At 36.9% G+C, this 17,674-nt stretch overlaps 1 protein-coding gene across 1 annotated transcript in view; it reads right to left on the bottom strand.

Moving 5' to 3' along the window:
• COMMD10 (COMM domain containing 10) overlaps positions 1-17,674 on the bottom strand; it is a 109,691-nt gene that overhangs the window by 76,213 nt on the left and 15,804 nt on the right. The window contains exon 5 of the mRNA XM_017807356.1: positions 12,114-12,224. Coding sequence (XP_017662845.1) covers positions 12,114-12,224 — 111 coding nt within the window. The remainder of the gene's footprint in view (positions 1-12,113; positions 12,225-17,674) is intronic.

The following is a 17,674-nucleotide window of genomic DNA, read 5'->3' as shown; positions in this document are numbered from 1 at the left end:
ATGCTAGTCTTAAGATGTCTGCTAAAATCTGGGACTACTATTTTTGAAAGCATGATTCCAGCAACCATGAAAAAGAAGTGTTAACAGTTAAAAACAGGGCATGGCTTAAAGTCACATTTTCGTTGCTATGTCACACCTTTACCCATGTTAACAACTCACAATCACCTACAAATCACAGTCCATTTCCTTCTGCACCAGTACAATTATTTTGTAGATCCCACCGGAAGCATGAGGACTCATGATGTGCAGAAACCTCCAGAACATTGGTTTTCTTTCATTTTCTAATTCATTTCAGGGCTCCATTTTGCAGCTCAGTGTCACAAACATAGGGGCACAACTCTGAGGCTGGTAAACTTCATTCACAAGCCTCTCCTTCACCTTCTACATAAGAAAACACACACTTGGGGTTTCAATGTATTTAGAGGGGGAATCAACACACTTCTCAACTGCCAGCAGGAGAACAGGGTTTGGCTTTGTTTTTATTTCCACGGTTCCTATCTACAGTCACAGTTTGTTCTACTGCTTTGTGCTTGCCTTGAAGTATACCTGACAACTGTTGACAAAGGTATCTACTTTCACGTGCAAAAAAATCCCACTTAAGTTAAGCAATGTTAAGGTTTAAAAACATCTCCAACATTCTAACAAGAATTGCCAAGGACACTGAATCCCATGCTGGGCTATTCTGCTTGATGCTGGTTTCAGTGGTAATCTTCTCCTCCTTGGTCAAGGATTTCCGGCCCCATTTCAAACTTGTTTCCAGGCTGCATGTAGACTATAGACAGAGCAGGGGAATTGAAAGCAAAGCAGATTTTACTGTCGCTTTCACTGCCATTTTGCTGCACATCTGCAGTCCCTTACTATTTATATATATGTTACATTTTATTAAGATATTTTTATAGCAACCAAAAAAAATTATGACGAAAATCCTTTTGGTCACCTCATCCATCTTTTTGCTAGTAAATGAGTGTGTTCTATTTCATACTCTCTGGAAATGCTGGGGGGTTTTTATTTTCTGTAGAGCATTCATCTACCTGTGGGAAGATCAGTTACCATCTCCTACATCATTTTATATGCCACCTTCAGAAAGTGGAGAGAACACAGCTGATTCCCTGATTCAAGGCAGGAAGGAAGCCCAGCCAAGCTCTCTCCTTCTCCAAGGTCCATTACTTCAGCACCCGGACTACACACTCCAGAGTGCCCAAGAGTGTTACCTGCTTCATGTTTAATGATAGCAGAGCCTGACCTTAAATCAGAATGCTCATAATCAATTAGTTTTTGGGCAAAAATCCAGGACTTCTAAGAGAAACAATCAGCAAAAATGAAATGGTAATTTTTACACAATTTAAGTCAATTAAACTTGAAAGGGATTTTGTGGGACAAACTACAAGGCACTTTTCTAGCCCCAAAGCCTTTCTTCTCAACATATTGCAAACTCTTTTGCACTTAGTAAAGATGCTAGTATTCTTTAAGAGAAAAGAAAAAAAATTAAAAAGTCACCCCTGAAAAGAGTGTTTTACTGTAAGTTTCAGAATTAGATGCAAATAAGGAAAGTGATTCCATGTAACTAGATAAGTTTTTAAAAGAACTTTATTTCCACAAAGCCAAAGAATAATTTAATTTTTCAAGCTCTGAGGTAATATGAAGATATTAACACATGTTGTACATACATAATTGCAGATTACTTTTGCACCTGTTCCAGACCTGTACGTAGCACAGCACAGTACTGGATGTTGTTTCCAGCAGCAATGATAACCTGCAGTCTTCATAGCATTCACACTCTCCCTACCCCTGCAACTTTCTTGTGACAAAATTAAACACATGCCAATTCCATATAACTCTGAAAATGGGAAGCGCTTATCTTCATAAAAAGACACATATTAAAATAATAGGATTTGGGGGTTGAGCTGCAAAGCTCTTTTTGAAGTTTTATAGGCTGACTCATGTTTGGTCCAGAATTTTTATTTCACTTTTTAGTTAAAAAAAAAAAAGATAGAAAAAAGAAATAGGCTAATACTGAAAGCACATTACTGAAGTGCTTCATAAAACAGTGGGAAGAACAGAATACCAATTTTTTTCCAATGTCTGAAACCACATCGGCATAAAAAGCCAGTAGTCTCTCAAGTTTACAAGTTTTGAGCATTTTAAAAATACTCACATTAACAAAAACATTCAAGTTACTTCAAACAAATTCAAAGCTGGCTTATGTTGGATTGGAATGTTTTGAAAACAAACTGGTTTATTGCCAAGAAGGGAAGAAAGGGGTTTCGAACAAATACCCACAACCTAATGCCTCAGCGTGGTGCTTAACTTACAGCACTGCACCTCACACGCTCTGTGCTGAAAAATATGTTTCATCTGTCTGTCTATAAAGAAAAGATGTACTAGATGCCTTCTGGGTGTAATTTTTTTTGGATTTTGAAGTTTTTTGTTGTTATATCCTTCCTCTGCCTTACTGTTCCCACACATCTTTGCAAGATCTGCTATTGGTCTGTGGATCACCCTTGGAAGGCACACCCTCATAAACCTAAATAAAATGTCAGGTTCTGCTTTTCAGAAAGCAGTAGACACAGCAGGTATACTCTGTCCTAGATAAACACCGCAGGCCTCAATGTCAAAGTCAAGGATGGCTCCAAGTGCTTTGTGACTCTCTCAAGGCCACAGAAGCATACAATTGCAGTTTGAAACAGTAATATGAATTTTAAAGCAACTCTACTAAAAAAATGAATTCAAATTATGATACACTTAAATTTTCAAGAGCTTTTCAGAATGACTTTTCAGATACCAGGTTGAGAACAAAGCACTGCATCATGTGACATAACCCTTCTTACAGTGCATCATTTCCCTGCATGATAATCAGCCTCATTTTTACCCAAAAAAACTTTTACAGGTTCAACTCAACTTCAGGCAGCTCTCAATAAACAACAATTCCTCGCTTCTCTGTGTTGTTCATTGCCCTTACTGCCTCTACTTCCCCATATCTGTTTCATGCATTTCTGCTCTGTCTTACACCATTTTCGAACATCTCTGTGCCAGCTTACCTGAGTCTGCCTGGCTACAGTACCCTTGGCAAATTAATGCATTCCAACTGACCAGCTCCTTGCTGCTGCAGCAAAGTAGTTCTCCTGAAAAGGTTTACCACTAAAACATTTCCTCTGGTATGTTGTCTCCAACACATCTGCATTTGGTAAGAAATCAAATAATTCCAATTTCAATACCTGAAACTGGTTATTCTTCATCACATCGATATCTACAGCCTGTTTTGGTCCTCACCTGAAGGACTTTCATTTTCACTAAATGTGATACGAATTCTGAAAGAGAAAACTAAAATGCTCACTCAAGAACTTGTTATATTTTAGCATTCAAAAGTATAGATAGGAATATACTGCCACCCAGGAACTCTGAAACTGTCCAAAAACTGCCTAAACACTGTGCTTCACATTCCTTGGGAACAGAAGATACCCTACAGCACAAGAAGGGCTTTAAGGCCTGAACAATAAAGGAAACCCACCAAATAAAGTATTGTAGTGATCTATTACTTAATCAACTATTATTCAAAAAGAAAATAAACAGAAACAAACAATAAAAAAAAAGAAGTTGCTAGTTATAGAAGCAGCACTTGAAAGCTTGCATTAGAACTTCTTACACATAGCAGTATCCTTAGGAATTCTGTCCCACTTCAGTGGTAACTCTGATTTTTGAGGAATTTCAAAGATATTGCATTCGTCTGATAGAAGTACAATGCACCTGTTCCTATGAAGATGACATGAAAGAAAGGAAGAAGAAATGGGAACATGAAGAGGCAGTGATCTTGAAATGACAACAAGAAAAAAGCCAGCTCAGGAATTCTGTTTCTCTGCTGTAACAAGGATTTGCCTGAATCTACAGATAACTTTCTTCCTGCCTCTAAACTGCACCTTCAAATGAACTTTCTCCTCATGAGCATTCTTAAGATTTCCTACTAAAAGGCACTTCCTTTCTAGTAATGACTTCAGGTATTTTCAGGCAGTGTTTGTAATATTCATGCACTTCTTGAACAAAGAGATGTATTTGTTTTCAAGTGTGTATGGTTAGATGTTGAAATTCCTTTATTTAGGATTCTGAATAGAGGATTAAAGACAACATGAATTTGAACTCCTCTGTACAGTTACTGAATCCTATACTCAGGTCCAGGCTGCAAACCCTCCAGGACTACCAAGTATGACAGCACACTTAAGTCATGAGTGGGCAGCCTCATACAGGTCATTCCTTCTCCAGAAATCTTAAGCCTGCGGCTCTCTTATGCTGACACTGTGGTTTAGATTAGATATCAGACAAAATTTCTTTACTGAAAGGGTGCTCAAGCACTGGAATAGGCTGCCCAGGGAAGTGGTGGAATCGTCATCCCTGGAGGCATTCAAACAGCCATGTGGATGTGGCACTTAGGGATATGGTTCAGTGCTGAACACAGCAGTGTTAAAAGTTGGACTCAATGATCTTGAAGGTCTTTTCCAACCTTACAATACGTTTCTCCAACTCATGAAGGAGTTGGTACTGAAGTACCTAATCAAAGAAATATACACCAACCAGAGCCTATAAATCTGGCCCTTGGCAACTTGTTTTGCTGTAGAATTCCCAGTCTCATAACATAACTTATTCCCGGGCATAAGCATCTCCCAGTTCCTTGTTTCTGTTGACATTCCAAAGGAGGACAGAGAAATAATCTAGCATTTTTAGCATTCTTAAAACTCTGCTGCCTAACTGTATGCACCAGAAGAAATCCAAAACTCAAATCAGGCATTACTGAAAAAGAGAGACAAGCATTTTCATTAGCTTTGGCTCTTTTCTGGGTTTTGTATTGCCCTTTCATTATTCCAAAGCTTCAAAATGTATTTTTAGTAACAGAATCTGTCTTGATAAGGAAAAAAGGTTTTTTTCCTTTTCCCCTTGAAATTTCTTTCTATTACTGCCTTGCCAGTGAGCACACATTCCTAGAAATATGAATTTGTTATTTCACTAGTAGTGATTTTATACCATCATACTGAACAAGATTTGCTCAGAGGCCATGCTGTGGGTTGTGGTTTTCCTGTGAAAGAGGTCATATTTCATGTATTTTAACCAGTGAAAAAGGTCACTTGTCATAGCAGCTTTTAAAGTTTGCTAAATACTCAGACAAAACCAAGTGGCACAAATTGAGATGTCACACAGTTCCAGATACCAGACTCCTGTCATTTGTAAACAACAGGAAACAGGATGAGTGAAAATTGCCTCCTCTGCATATAATTGAGGTGATGACCTACCTTCTTCCACCTGAGGAGGGACTAGAAAGGATGTCACAGCATTGTTAGACACCTGTACAATGTCAAATGCTCAATGCTGATGTTGTTTGACAGCATGTACTGTGTATTTATTGCCTCAAGCAGGACAGATGTTAGTGATGTGGGAGATGCTAACTTTCCACTCTTTCAAGAATACACATTCTACTTCTCCAGTAAGTCAGATCTGGCAATTACATTACTTGTAAACTGACAAAAAAATAGCAAAAGTACCAGGAAAACAAGTCCAGTAATTCTGTAATGTGGACAATCCCATTGCTTTTAATTCAAAACCATGCTATTAATCCACAAAGATGCCTGGTTGGAAACTCCTAACCACAAGAAGATTACTTTTCCTTGTCAGTACCATTTTGTACCAAAACTCACAAAATAATGAATTTAAAGAACTGACAAAGGAAAAGTAGAGACATGGGGAGAATCATAATGGTGAACACAAATGTGAACTGAATGCAAATGAAAAAGTGTGGGCTCCTGCACCATGAGCACACCTGGTGACATGCTTGTCACATTAAACATCTAATTAGTTTGTAATAGTCTAAGCAATACAGAATTGCTGGCAAGTTATGAACCAACAGAGTAATTAGATACGATTCTTCTCACCATAATGTTTTCTAAAGGTACATGAACCAAAAGCAAGGTATGTGAATTGGTCTGGCAGCTGCTCCTTGCAACCCTTTCACCCCTAAAACAGCCTCTTCTGATACAAGTGTTGACATTGTTAGAAAGAAAAGGTATGCACACGTCTTTCCACAAGACACACGACACGTTGTAGATAAAGAAAATGGAGAGGGAAGGAAATGTGACTGGGTGCAGCATGCACAGCCCTGAAATGGTCCCAAAATAAGCTGTGGGACCTGACTCTGGCAAGATGTATTTCTCTGACTCGAATCAGTTTCTCTGTTTTGGGCTGCACATTAAATAGATTCTGTAATTTTTTAACCCAAATTAAGCAGCTTCATATGCAATGTTCTCACTTGTTAGTATTACAAAAAAGACACTGTGTGCAAATGTTTCAAAAAGTTCGTTTTTGGTTTCTGTGGCTAGCCCTACTCTTGAAAGCTTTACGAAGGAAGTCTGAAAGTAAAATACTGTCAGGTGCTCATTTTGAAGTTGAATCTCACCCTTGTTAAACTTCATACTCACAAGAGTACTCATGGCACTGTACAATTATAGCTGCACAGTTATGAGAATTTGCAATGAATCCCATGAATGTGTTTTCTTTCTCTGAAAAGACTGAAGGACCAAGCCTATAAAACCAGCTTCAGGTGAACAGGAAACAAATTTTCTAAGAAAAAATATGGCATGAACAACTGCATTAAATGAGAAAAACTCACCAGATCTTTCTGTTTTCCAAATTCCCTTAAGGCTTTAAAGTTTAACTCTGCCTAGCAGTGAAATGGGTCACCAAGTTTAAACTTGAAAGTTAAGTATTTCAGCTTCTGTTCTGCTGTTTATTTGGACTGACAATAGTACAGTTACACATTAGAGACAATTCATTTACTCCCATACAAGACTTTCATTACTAATTGTAAGCTAAGGTAGCCCAAGGCTGCAATCAACTGAACACAGTCAACTAGGACCATTTTCTTCTTTAGTTCCATGACACAAAAACACAAAGTCCTAAGAATGTTTCTGTAGGAACAGAGCATATGCAGAGGCTGTAACCAGTTACAGGGTTTGTAAATTTATGTGATATAGACTGTATTCATAAACTGTGCATATAGCCAGGTGAAATGTAAGTACACTGCAAAAAGATCCTCAGTATAAGCAGATAATTAAATAATGTAAAATCACAAATGGAGTCAGATAATTAAGTATACCCTGCAGTAGAATTGCCAGAGGTGAGTGCATACTCCTGGAGACACACCATCTGGTAAATGGTTCCTAAGTAAAATGTCAAACTACTCACAGCTTACAGAACATGGGTTACTCTGCGGTCCCCTTTCTACGTTGGTAAGAGAACAAAAAAAGTCCTCTCAGCATCTTAAAAATTCTGGACTGCATTTTTCCTCTAATTAAATGGATTTAATCAGAGGTAATAGCTATGATAGATCAAAACCAAACAGTCTAATGCAAGAATTGCTGTGCACTGTAAGTCCAGAATTTCTGGCTCTCATGGCAGAGCAATTAAATTTCTGTCATCTTTCTGTAGCAATGTGACTGCTGTAAGCAAGTTATAAATTTCAGACTCATTTTTCTGAGTTGTTCCACACATTCAAGATTATACATTCTTAATACAGCTCCTACAAATATGATGAGCTTTCTCAATATTCTGAAACCTGCTCTCAGGGAAGTTTCTGCTTTCTTAGCAGCAGTATTTATAAGATTTTAATTCTCACAACAAAACTAATTTCATGATGTGCCTTGTCAAAAGCAGGAACCTTGCCTATTCAGAAGTACAGAAAAACCTTGAGTCAGGTCTCTGATGTCTGAGGCTATCCAGGCCTCCTATTAAGTCCTCCAAATAGGAATGAAAAAACCCTATTCTCTCCATCTCATCCTTAAACATTTTGCATTCATCTAAGGCCTGTCCTACTTTTCTTTTGCAATTGCTAGAGACTTAGAAATAAGCTTGATGAGAAAACTAAACTCAGTTAATGGGTGTACAACCAAGCTTGTTTGTGTTCTGAGAAAGAAAAGGGCGATGTCCTCATCAGAAAAGAAAGTGGTTAAGAGGTAGCTGAGGAACGTGAGACATAATTCACAGTTGCTTGGACTTCATCACAGTTCTTTCAGCATCATTACTAAGTGTACTTTTTTTTCCAAGGCCCTACAGATACAAATTACTCCCAAGGCAACTAAATGCATTATCCCAAAAGCTGAGGACTGAGAAGGCAAATGAAAGAAGTACATGCTCATTTCTGCCACCTCCTACCTCCCAGAAGTGGGATCATATCACTAGCATCCACCAACTCTCACTGTTATCCCACTCAACAAACACAAATTCTTTTCAAAGAGAAAAAAAGGGCTAAACCGAGGTGGAAGGGGAAGCACCACTGTATTTCGTTATATACCAGTCCAAGTGCAGGTCCTGCCTGCATGGCATACAGGGCTGAACAGAATCTACAGCCTGAATTAAGATCTATCTCTGCTAGAAGAAAAGACTTGTTTCTCATCTACTTTGCTATGATGTTAAAGATGAGAAAAGTAACCACAGTGGCAAACTCAGAAAGCAGAATGGCATACTTATTGAAGTAAACAGAGCAAAAAGGTTTAGATTTTGTTCACAGTCCAGAAATTTATAGAAAGTCTATAAAAACTAGGAGAAAAAAAAGAAAACCATGTCCTGTTATTTTAACAAGTGAAAGATAATCATTTCAGATTTCCAAACTTCTATTTACTCTGTAGAATGATGAATGTGTACTATCTCAGTTACATATGTAATCGCACCCCATTTTGATTTTCATAGAATCATAGAATATCCTGAGCTCGAAGAAGCCCCAAGAAAAACACCATGTGCCTGAGAGTGTTGTCCAAACCTTCATGAGCTCTGACAGGCTTGGTGCTGTGACCACTTCTCTGTGGAGCTTGTTCCACTGCAATTAGATAAGTGAATCCAATGACATCTATAGAATGACTTTACAGAAAAAAATTGGAAAACTATCAAAAGACAATACTTGGCAAGAATAATTTATTTATCCTAATGATTTTCAAGCATAAATGGTTACTACGCATGTGAAAATACACAATAATAAATATCTCATATAGTAACGTGCCTTACTGGATCCTCCCAAAGATGAGGTACAGCAGCAACTCCTCGAGAGCACACTCCTACTCCTCACATTCCGCTGTGAAGATATTCAGCACCAATGATGCGACATTTCTGAAGCCCTCTGACCTTTTCTACCCTCTTTACTAAAATTTATTTATTTATTTATATGGCTCCTATGGTTATAAAAAATTATCACAGTTGTTTAAAAAGGTCTGGACTAGATGACCTAAGGAATTACTGCTGTTAATAGTGGGAAGGAATATGAGAATGTCTGTCTATGTAGATAGCTATCAAAGGAATTACTGAAGAAAACAGATATTAAATAAACACAGCACTTTTTGTGAACAGTCTTTGTTTGCAAATCAAAATCATAATTAGCAGCACAGATTATCAGGATTATTAATTTCTGCTCCCTCTACTGGTTAATTGACCCTATAACCATAAAAATAATGATAGTTTGTGCAAAATCTCCAGATTGTTGTGTTGCAAATCAACAGTCCAAAAATCTGAAACCAAATTATATTATTAAAAACAAACCTTAAACACAGCAGACATCAATTCTAAATGTCATCTAAACTCATCAAAATGTCATAACAGAAGCAAAAGGACCTTGCAGTTTAAAAATATGTTTCCTATTATACCAGTTTGTTTGTGCGCCCAGTTCACAGACATTTCACTTCCCTCGGAATTAGAAGTGCAATTAAACATTTCAAATTATGAATCATTGTAAGAAACCACTGTTAATTGGATTTTTTATTGAAAGCTCCTTTTTCCTCTTCCTCATAGAAAACATCAGAAACAAGCAAGCTGCAAAGCAGCCTCGATCACAGGACAAGTTGGGCTGTAAGGCAGGGTCTGGCAGCCCACCCGATCCACCCCCACACGAAGCTAATTCCAGCATAATTCAAGGTCTGAGGATAAGCAAACATCAAATCTGTGACAAAAACCAGCAAAACTCAAAAATCATGGCACCTGATCACAATTATTACTTAGCCACAAGCAGCATATTCTCTGGCTAATGTAAATGTCACTAGCAGCTTGAATCACCTAAAAGAACCAAAGAACACCTTATTTCTGAGCTTCGATGGACTTATACCTCTGAGACTCTGCATTTCATCTAAGCTGACAAAATATACTCTATAAATATTTATTTAGCATATAGCAGATTTCTTTTTATTTCACAAAGCACAAATAATATCCATATAGCCAAAGGTTTTCTGATTACATCTCCTGGAGAGATAATTTAAATACTAATTTTAAATGTCAGCTTCTGAATATGAGCCATTTAAATGCTCTTTAAGTGGTATGAGTTGTAGTAAACATTAATGTATAATTAAATTTAGTTAGTAAAAGTGAAAATAATGGCTGATTTCATTTACCGTGCTCAGTATGCTTTTTTATTAATAGGCTTTAGTTTTGTAGATGAGCAAGAGAAACTTCTATTGTCATATACAGATTAGAAATGTAAACACTTAACACTTCCCACAACGACTGACTTCAGAATTGCTTATTATCTCAAAAAGGCAAAGAACCAGCGTGATAAAGAGCACTACTGCCCCCTAATGAGCCAGCCCACAAAAGCTCCTCGGTAACGGCATTTTTTGTCTTTCCTAAGATAACTTCATTACACCCATGAGTCATGAAAAAAAAAAGTGACAAATTAAGACAACCATTAAGAACATATAAATTAAATTCACATCACATTTCTGTGCAAAAGGCACACACATAATTTTGAGGAGAAAAAAAAAGTACCTAGTAGTGATGATTTTCAGGTAACAATACTTAGTGCACCAAGAGATCATGAACATGCAATGTACAACAGAAAAATTATGTTCCCACTTTTGTTAGTATATAAATAGATATTAGTCAATCTTATTTACTAGGATATAACTATTCAGAAAAAAGCCTGTAGTTATCGTCACATCAGATTTTTAAATTTTAGTGTCTATACTGTTTTCTTATTGCACCGTTCTACCTAAATGCCAGTCACAAATCTATTCTAGGCTTGTAATTATAGCAAAGTAATTCCGATCTTGAAATCTAAACGTACCCACAAAGAGAAAAAAGAGAGGAAACAATAAAAAAAATCCACTTTCTGAATTCTTCTTGTACAGGAAACAGAAGAACTTTCTGTGTCATATAAAAGTGACATTTTTTCCTTTTTATTTTTTTTAATTGTTTTGCCACAAGAACTGAATCTGTATGCAATGCTGCCCAATGCAGCTTGGGCGTAAACTTTGTCTGGTTCCTGTATGCGCATTTCAAAAATACAGATTGCAAATGCTGAAAAAAATACAACTGTTGCAAGTCTTTTTGAGAAGCACAAACATAAGCTGTTTATTCTCTTTTTATTTCACCACAAATCAGAAAGCAGAACTGAGTTCTGATTTCTCCCCTCAAACTTCTTGTACTGAATTTTCCATAGATAAACATTCTGACAGACACTACGGAAGAAAAGACTCCAATTTCCATTAGCAAGATAAGGTTAAAAGCAAATCGTGTCTAATTTGAAACACTCTGGCTAACAAAAAGAAACCAACTTTGTGAATAAAAAATTATTAAAGAGTTTGGCACTGAAACACCTCCAGCTGCTAAAATTCTTGAACTTAAGACTCTACCTTAAAACCACCAAATACTGGCCTTCTGTGGCCTCACATATGAAGTAATCATTCATATAATACATAATTAGCACAGAAAGGTTGCAAGTGATGAGTAATGTCTTACATAACTACACACATGGCAGAAGGCTGCAAGCTGCTAGGTATTAAAAGCAAGAAGTACCAATCACATGCTATGTGATAAAAATAAATTATCTACAAAGATATTGTAAAGACCTAAAATAACCATATTCCATGGTATTTCTCCTGTTACAGCCCAAGGTGCTGGTAACATGGATCTCAGTCTGCTGAATATGTATGCTATTATATCAGTACTCCACAATTTCAAGTGTTTACTATAACCTTCGTGAAATGTAAAACTGAAAACATCCACGAAACTAACAACAATCAAGAGTTCCAACAGATGCTTCAGAACTTTAACATAAAGTCATCAACACAACTCATTCCAACTCTGTCCAAGGTACTTCTTACCTTTGAATCTTCATTGCTCACTCCCAGCTCTAGCACAGCTTGAGGAGACTTCAGCTTTGCTTGCTTGGACTCTGCCATTTGAAGATTAAGCTGCCATCCAATTGTCTCAAGCTATAAAACACAAATTTAGAGTACAATCAAATGGCACAGAAGCACTGAAGTCAATTTGCAATACTGCCAGTGGTATGTACCAGTGAACATTGTGTCAGGCTTTACAAATGTTAAGTACTTGTATACTATGCATATTCCACAGATTCTCCTGGACTCCAAGACAGATTTGCTTCTCTCTTTTCAAAGTTACCATTCAAACTGCCTATGACTACTCGATATAAAGCACCCTCCTATGCCTCAGATCTGATGGAACCAATTCATAGAACACAACTAAGGATCCAGAATAAGGTAGTTTCCTCCCCTTGTGGAAGTTTATCAGAAAAGTTGCAGATTTAATTTAGTTTCATATTTATTTTTCTTTTAGGAAAAAGAAAAAAATAACCAATAAATAGTAAACCAGTTAAAAATGGTAATTTCTTAATCAACAAATCTACTCATGTGTGTTGTACCATATACAGATGTTAATGACAAAAATAATTCTGTTCTGCTTTTTGAATCACTACTGCTGAAATGCCAAAAACCAGCTAAGCATGTGAGCAACAGAATTTTTAATAGAAAGTTATAAAAAAACACATTTTAAATTGCTTTTTAATCATCAATAAAAAATTATATTCAAACATCATCGAGGTATACCTCACACATAAATGGAGCACACAAGAACAGAACTACAAGACTTTCACTAAATAACCTATCTGGCCTTCCTGAATAAAGAGAAGTGAAAATACAAAGTCTTACCATCTGGAAAGATAATGTACACACAAGTTCTTTTTAATCTAAAGTCTCCCCTCCACTAGTAAATATTGTGGCTGACTTGGTAAAAGCAGAAATGTGGCACATCTCAGTTAATCTCTTACCAGTCCGACAGTTCAGATAAAATCACTAACAGAATAAAGCCATGCCAGAGGCCCTGTACTGTGAACAGCAATACATGCCCTGCATCCTACAGTGACAGTAATCTCTAGATGAAAGATAACAAAGGGTTGCAAAAACATCCTCCATGGGCACAGCTTCAAGACAGAACATCCAAAATTTATTGCAGCTATGCCATTTACATTTACACATTAATGTGCGTTATATTACATTTCTTTGTATGCTACATCAATACTATAACTATGTCATCATAACTATGTAACAAACACTGAAAGCCACATGACTAAGCAAAACAAAAGGAAAATTATCATGACATTAACCACCACTGCCAGTCCAAGAGGGCTATGGAGTTTAGCCAAGACCAAAGTTAAGGGAAAGAGACAGTGTCAGACTGACTTTAAGTACAGAAACAGGACAGAGGAAGAACTTCAGCAGGTCAGCCTGCAGTATGTCAGCTGCTCTGCAATCGATTAGGGCTTCAATCTGTGATAAAAACAAGTAAGTTTACATTTTAATCAAATCGATGAAAGCATGCAGACAACACAAAGAGACTTGGTGAAGATGCGTTAAGTCTGGTCTAGCTCATTTTGTGGTAGGCATAGCTTTAGTAACAGTATGCTCACAGCCTATGAATTAGAGGCTTTAAAGAAAAGTTTTATAAATTATAAAAGCAGATGAATTTTTAATCATAATTATGCTTTGATTTCCTCTAACTCGATTACATCTTGGTTGGTAAAAATACCAGCGCATTGCCCTTCTCACACAAAAGTAAAGAACACTACAAAGTGGATTCTGTGTACATGTTCAAGTCAATGACACTAATGGACAACTCTGCTAAGCCCCTGTGCTGGTCAATATTTTCCAGATAATTATACCAGAATGATACAGCTAGAAACATTTTTCTCTCCACAAACTTCAATAAAATTTAGTAAAGAAATTAACTCCGGTTCTCTCAGGAACATGAAGATACTACCTTATTCTCGTTTTTTTATCAAGAGAAAAAGTTTAGTTCAGTAAAAGAAATTGGTAACAGTCAACAGAAAAGGACTCAAGTCCTGAGTTATGGTGGGAGCAGCCCAAAGCAGGCAACCAGAAACAGTACCACCTATACCACCTGGGCACTAGGGTCAAACACAGGGACAGCAAGCAAGCTCAGGCTCTCAGTCCTGCAGTCTCTCAAGTTCCAGCCCTGTGCTCCTCTATTTAGAAAGGACTTCCTATCAGCTACTTCAACAGTTCATTACAGCAGTATGGAAACTAAGCCTTAGACAGGTTAGCAGCTTTTTCTGCATTATAAAACAATGCCACTAGAGACAAAAAAAAAATCCCAGAAAGTCTGACTTCTAAGACTTTTCTGAAGTTGTTAAATAGTGTACTCTATGTAGCATGTTCTTAATGTTGTAGCATGAAGAACAAACCATCAAAAATAAATAAATTAAAATTTGTGCCTTCTTTTTCACTTCTAATACACATCCATCCCAGAACATCATAGAGGGCTCAGAACAAATACAATCTACGTGGCAGCACAGCGGCCTGAGTTTATAGCTGAACAGCAGCCATAACTCTTGTTTTATATTGCTTTACCTTAAAATTACTTGTTTTCCTGTACAATTCATGTCTCTTTTCTGTTTTAAACACAGTTGTATGAGAACAAGTTTTGATTAATAAATTACATACTGCCTAAGGCTTAAAAACGGTCTATTTTCTTGAAAGAAAAATGTCACACATATTTGGTTATGGTTATGTTTACTTAGAAGACATTCAGTAGCTTGAAATGTCAATTAACCTTTTGAGAGTGGTGACATGTCTTTGCATGGCTTTTGTGTCAAGGCACAGTATTTGTTAGCCACGAAGTGGCATACATTTTAGAGTCAATTTTTTTTCAAAAATGAAAGGACTACAAAATTATTTTCTACAACAAGTCTTATAACAGAAGTGAAAACAGAATGATGGAAGACGCTATATGGTGCCAGAATCTGTGACATATTAACTGAAAAGCATTTACTGGGGAGGGGCAGAAGTATTTCTCCATAACTAGCATGAAAACAAAGCCATGTTTTTAGCTACTGTAGACCTTTAGCTTCTTTTTACAATTTCTTATCAGCAGTTTAGAGATGTGCTGGCTACCTTGTTACTGCAACAATAAGCATTGTGGGAAATGTACTATTTAGTGCTGTAACTTCTCACTGGTATCTCTGGCACTCACTTAACCTCAGGGTTATGTTTAGAAAACAAAAAACAACAGATGCAAGCTGGAAAACAAGGAAAAAACTATAGATACTAAATAAAACCAATAGTAGTAAACGTATAAAAATGCTTCAGATCTGCTCCATGAACCCAGTGGCAAATGATTCATGGCAACAAAGTTACACAGAAGCTTTTGACAACCCCTGTAAATCCTCAGTTTCTGTGTCCATTTTGTTTCACTCAGGCTTCTGAAGAGGATGTCATGATACCCAGGACTAAGAGAGATGGAAGAACTTACACACTTCCCCCTTCCAGCACTCACTCAGTACCAGCTGTAGAAGAGATAAGGTGTTATACCTGCTAAACCAGTTGTGTACCCACAGACACAGTGCTTCTCAGTGACCACCCACAACTGTCCCAAGTCACACCCACATTAGAAAGCAGCTAGTTCTCCTATTAAAAGAGTATCTGACCCTTCAACTGTAGATGAGTGGCACCTTTACAGGTACATAAATATATAATCTCTGTTCTATTATGAACTCTATGATAGGCACAGTCATTTTCCTCCAGTGTAAAACATGGGATCTTCCAACTCATGCCCACTGTCCTGTCCTCCAGACTATTTTCCATGCTAAATAGTAGAATGTAGTATTTTACATAATAAGACAAGATCATCAGCAATCTAGCATAACTATGGTAAAACACCTGGGTCAAAGTCAGTCTCTGCAAAAAGCCCATGTGCACTAAATGTCAAGACAGCTTTCACAGCTTATCTAATATAAACTTCAAGCATGATCCCCAACTAAATCAAGGATTTCACAAAGCCAAAATCAACATCCACAGAATCCACCACTTCCCTCATCATTTATGGTCCATTATGTTTTTACATATTCTCTTGTCTCTTGCTGGCATATTTTTACCACAGTTCCTTACTTTCACTTTTAATCTGCCCATAAACTTTACTAAAAATTAAACCCAAACTGGGAAGAAATTCAAGGAATCTGATAAACATAACAAGTTTCTATATTAGTTGTCAAAAAAAATAGTTCTCTTAACTACATAAATATATACTCATTATTGAGAAATCCAATAAATGTTCTTTGGCAAAGAAATTCAGGCTAAACACAATCATCTTAACTATATAAGAACCAGGCTATCAGACTCATAAACAAAGGACTACAACTTTGAGAAGGAAAGCAGACTGAATGTCCAGAACAGTCATCCTTCAAGTTGGAAGGACCAAGAACAGAGCTAAAGTGACTGAGAAGCTCACATTGAAAAAGATGTTGGTAAGAACCCAATTTGAGGAAAGAAAATAAGTGGAAATATTGTGAAATATGGAAAACTAAGAGTGGGAACAGAATTTCAGAAAATATGCAAGCACCTAAAATGTCTTCCCTAATACTTCCAACTTCAGCCATTCAAAATATCTGGAGCAGGGTGCAGTACTTTTAAAGGAAGACAGGAGAAAAGGGTTTAAACGCTCAGTCAGTACTGGAGCAGGGCAAGGGGATATTTTTTAGTTTTGGTCTTGTTTGATATAATCAGATCACACCTCCTGTCTATACCTACAAAAACCAGAAAACTGGAGTTTTCATACAAATTACCTGCTTCCAGAAGGTGGAGCTTTCAGAAGGTCATCTAATGTCTTAACAAATCATTATAGAAACTAGAGAAGACCAGTATTACAGCCCTCAGAACTGATTGATACAGCACAGCTTACTTCTTACCACAATGCAAACATGGTGCCATAATACCATGCAAATTTCCCCCCCATGGCTAATCTGTGATTTGGCACCTATTTACCCCTTAGAAAGCGCTTTAAGCATTAGCTCAGAGAAAGCAGGAGCAACAATGAGTAAACAAAGCACTGAACCTGCAAGAATTATGGTACAGAAATACTGCTTGGACACATAAAATCAACATGACTGCAGTTTTTATAACCACCAGACATTTACAGTTATGAAACAGCCAATTACTTTACAGTTCTAATTCAACTCATTATGAAGATCTAATTACTCAGTTCAGGTTCCTGCACTCCATTCTCTTGGCAAAATTTTCTGCTTTCAGAACACTCACCTTTCACTAAGTAGAGCAAAATATTGTATACTTCAGGTCTGTGTAATCCTAAACCATAAAATCATAGTCTTCAGTTAATGTGAGAATAATGACGTTATATTCAGAAAACATACATGCTTCAGAAAATGTGGGCAACTAACCAGCATTATGGGTTAAATACTACTTAACAAGCCACTACAGACAAACTGGCAACAGAAAAGATTATGAAGACCCTGGCATATCCATTATTAGCCTCTCTGAAAAGGAAATGACCGTTAGCGTTTGTACAGGGAGAAATATAAATGCTGATTAACATTTAGCAAACAGAATAAAAA

The sequence above is a fragment of the Lepidothrix coronata genome, unplaced genomic scaffold, assembly GCF_001604755.1.
Source record: "Lepidothrix coronata isolate B3197 unplaced genomic scaffold, Lepidothrix_coronata-1.0 Scaffold18, whole genome shotgun sequence".
NCBI lineage: Eukaryota > Metazoa > Chordata > Aves > Passeriformes > Pipridae > Lepidothrix > Lepidothrix coronata.
The sequence above is the reverse complement of the archived record's forward strand: the minus strand, read 5'-3'. Positions and strand labels throughout refer to the sequence as shown.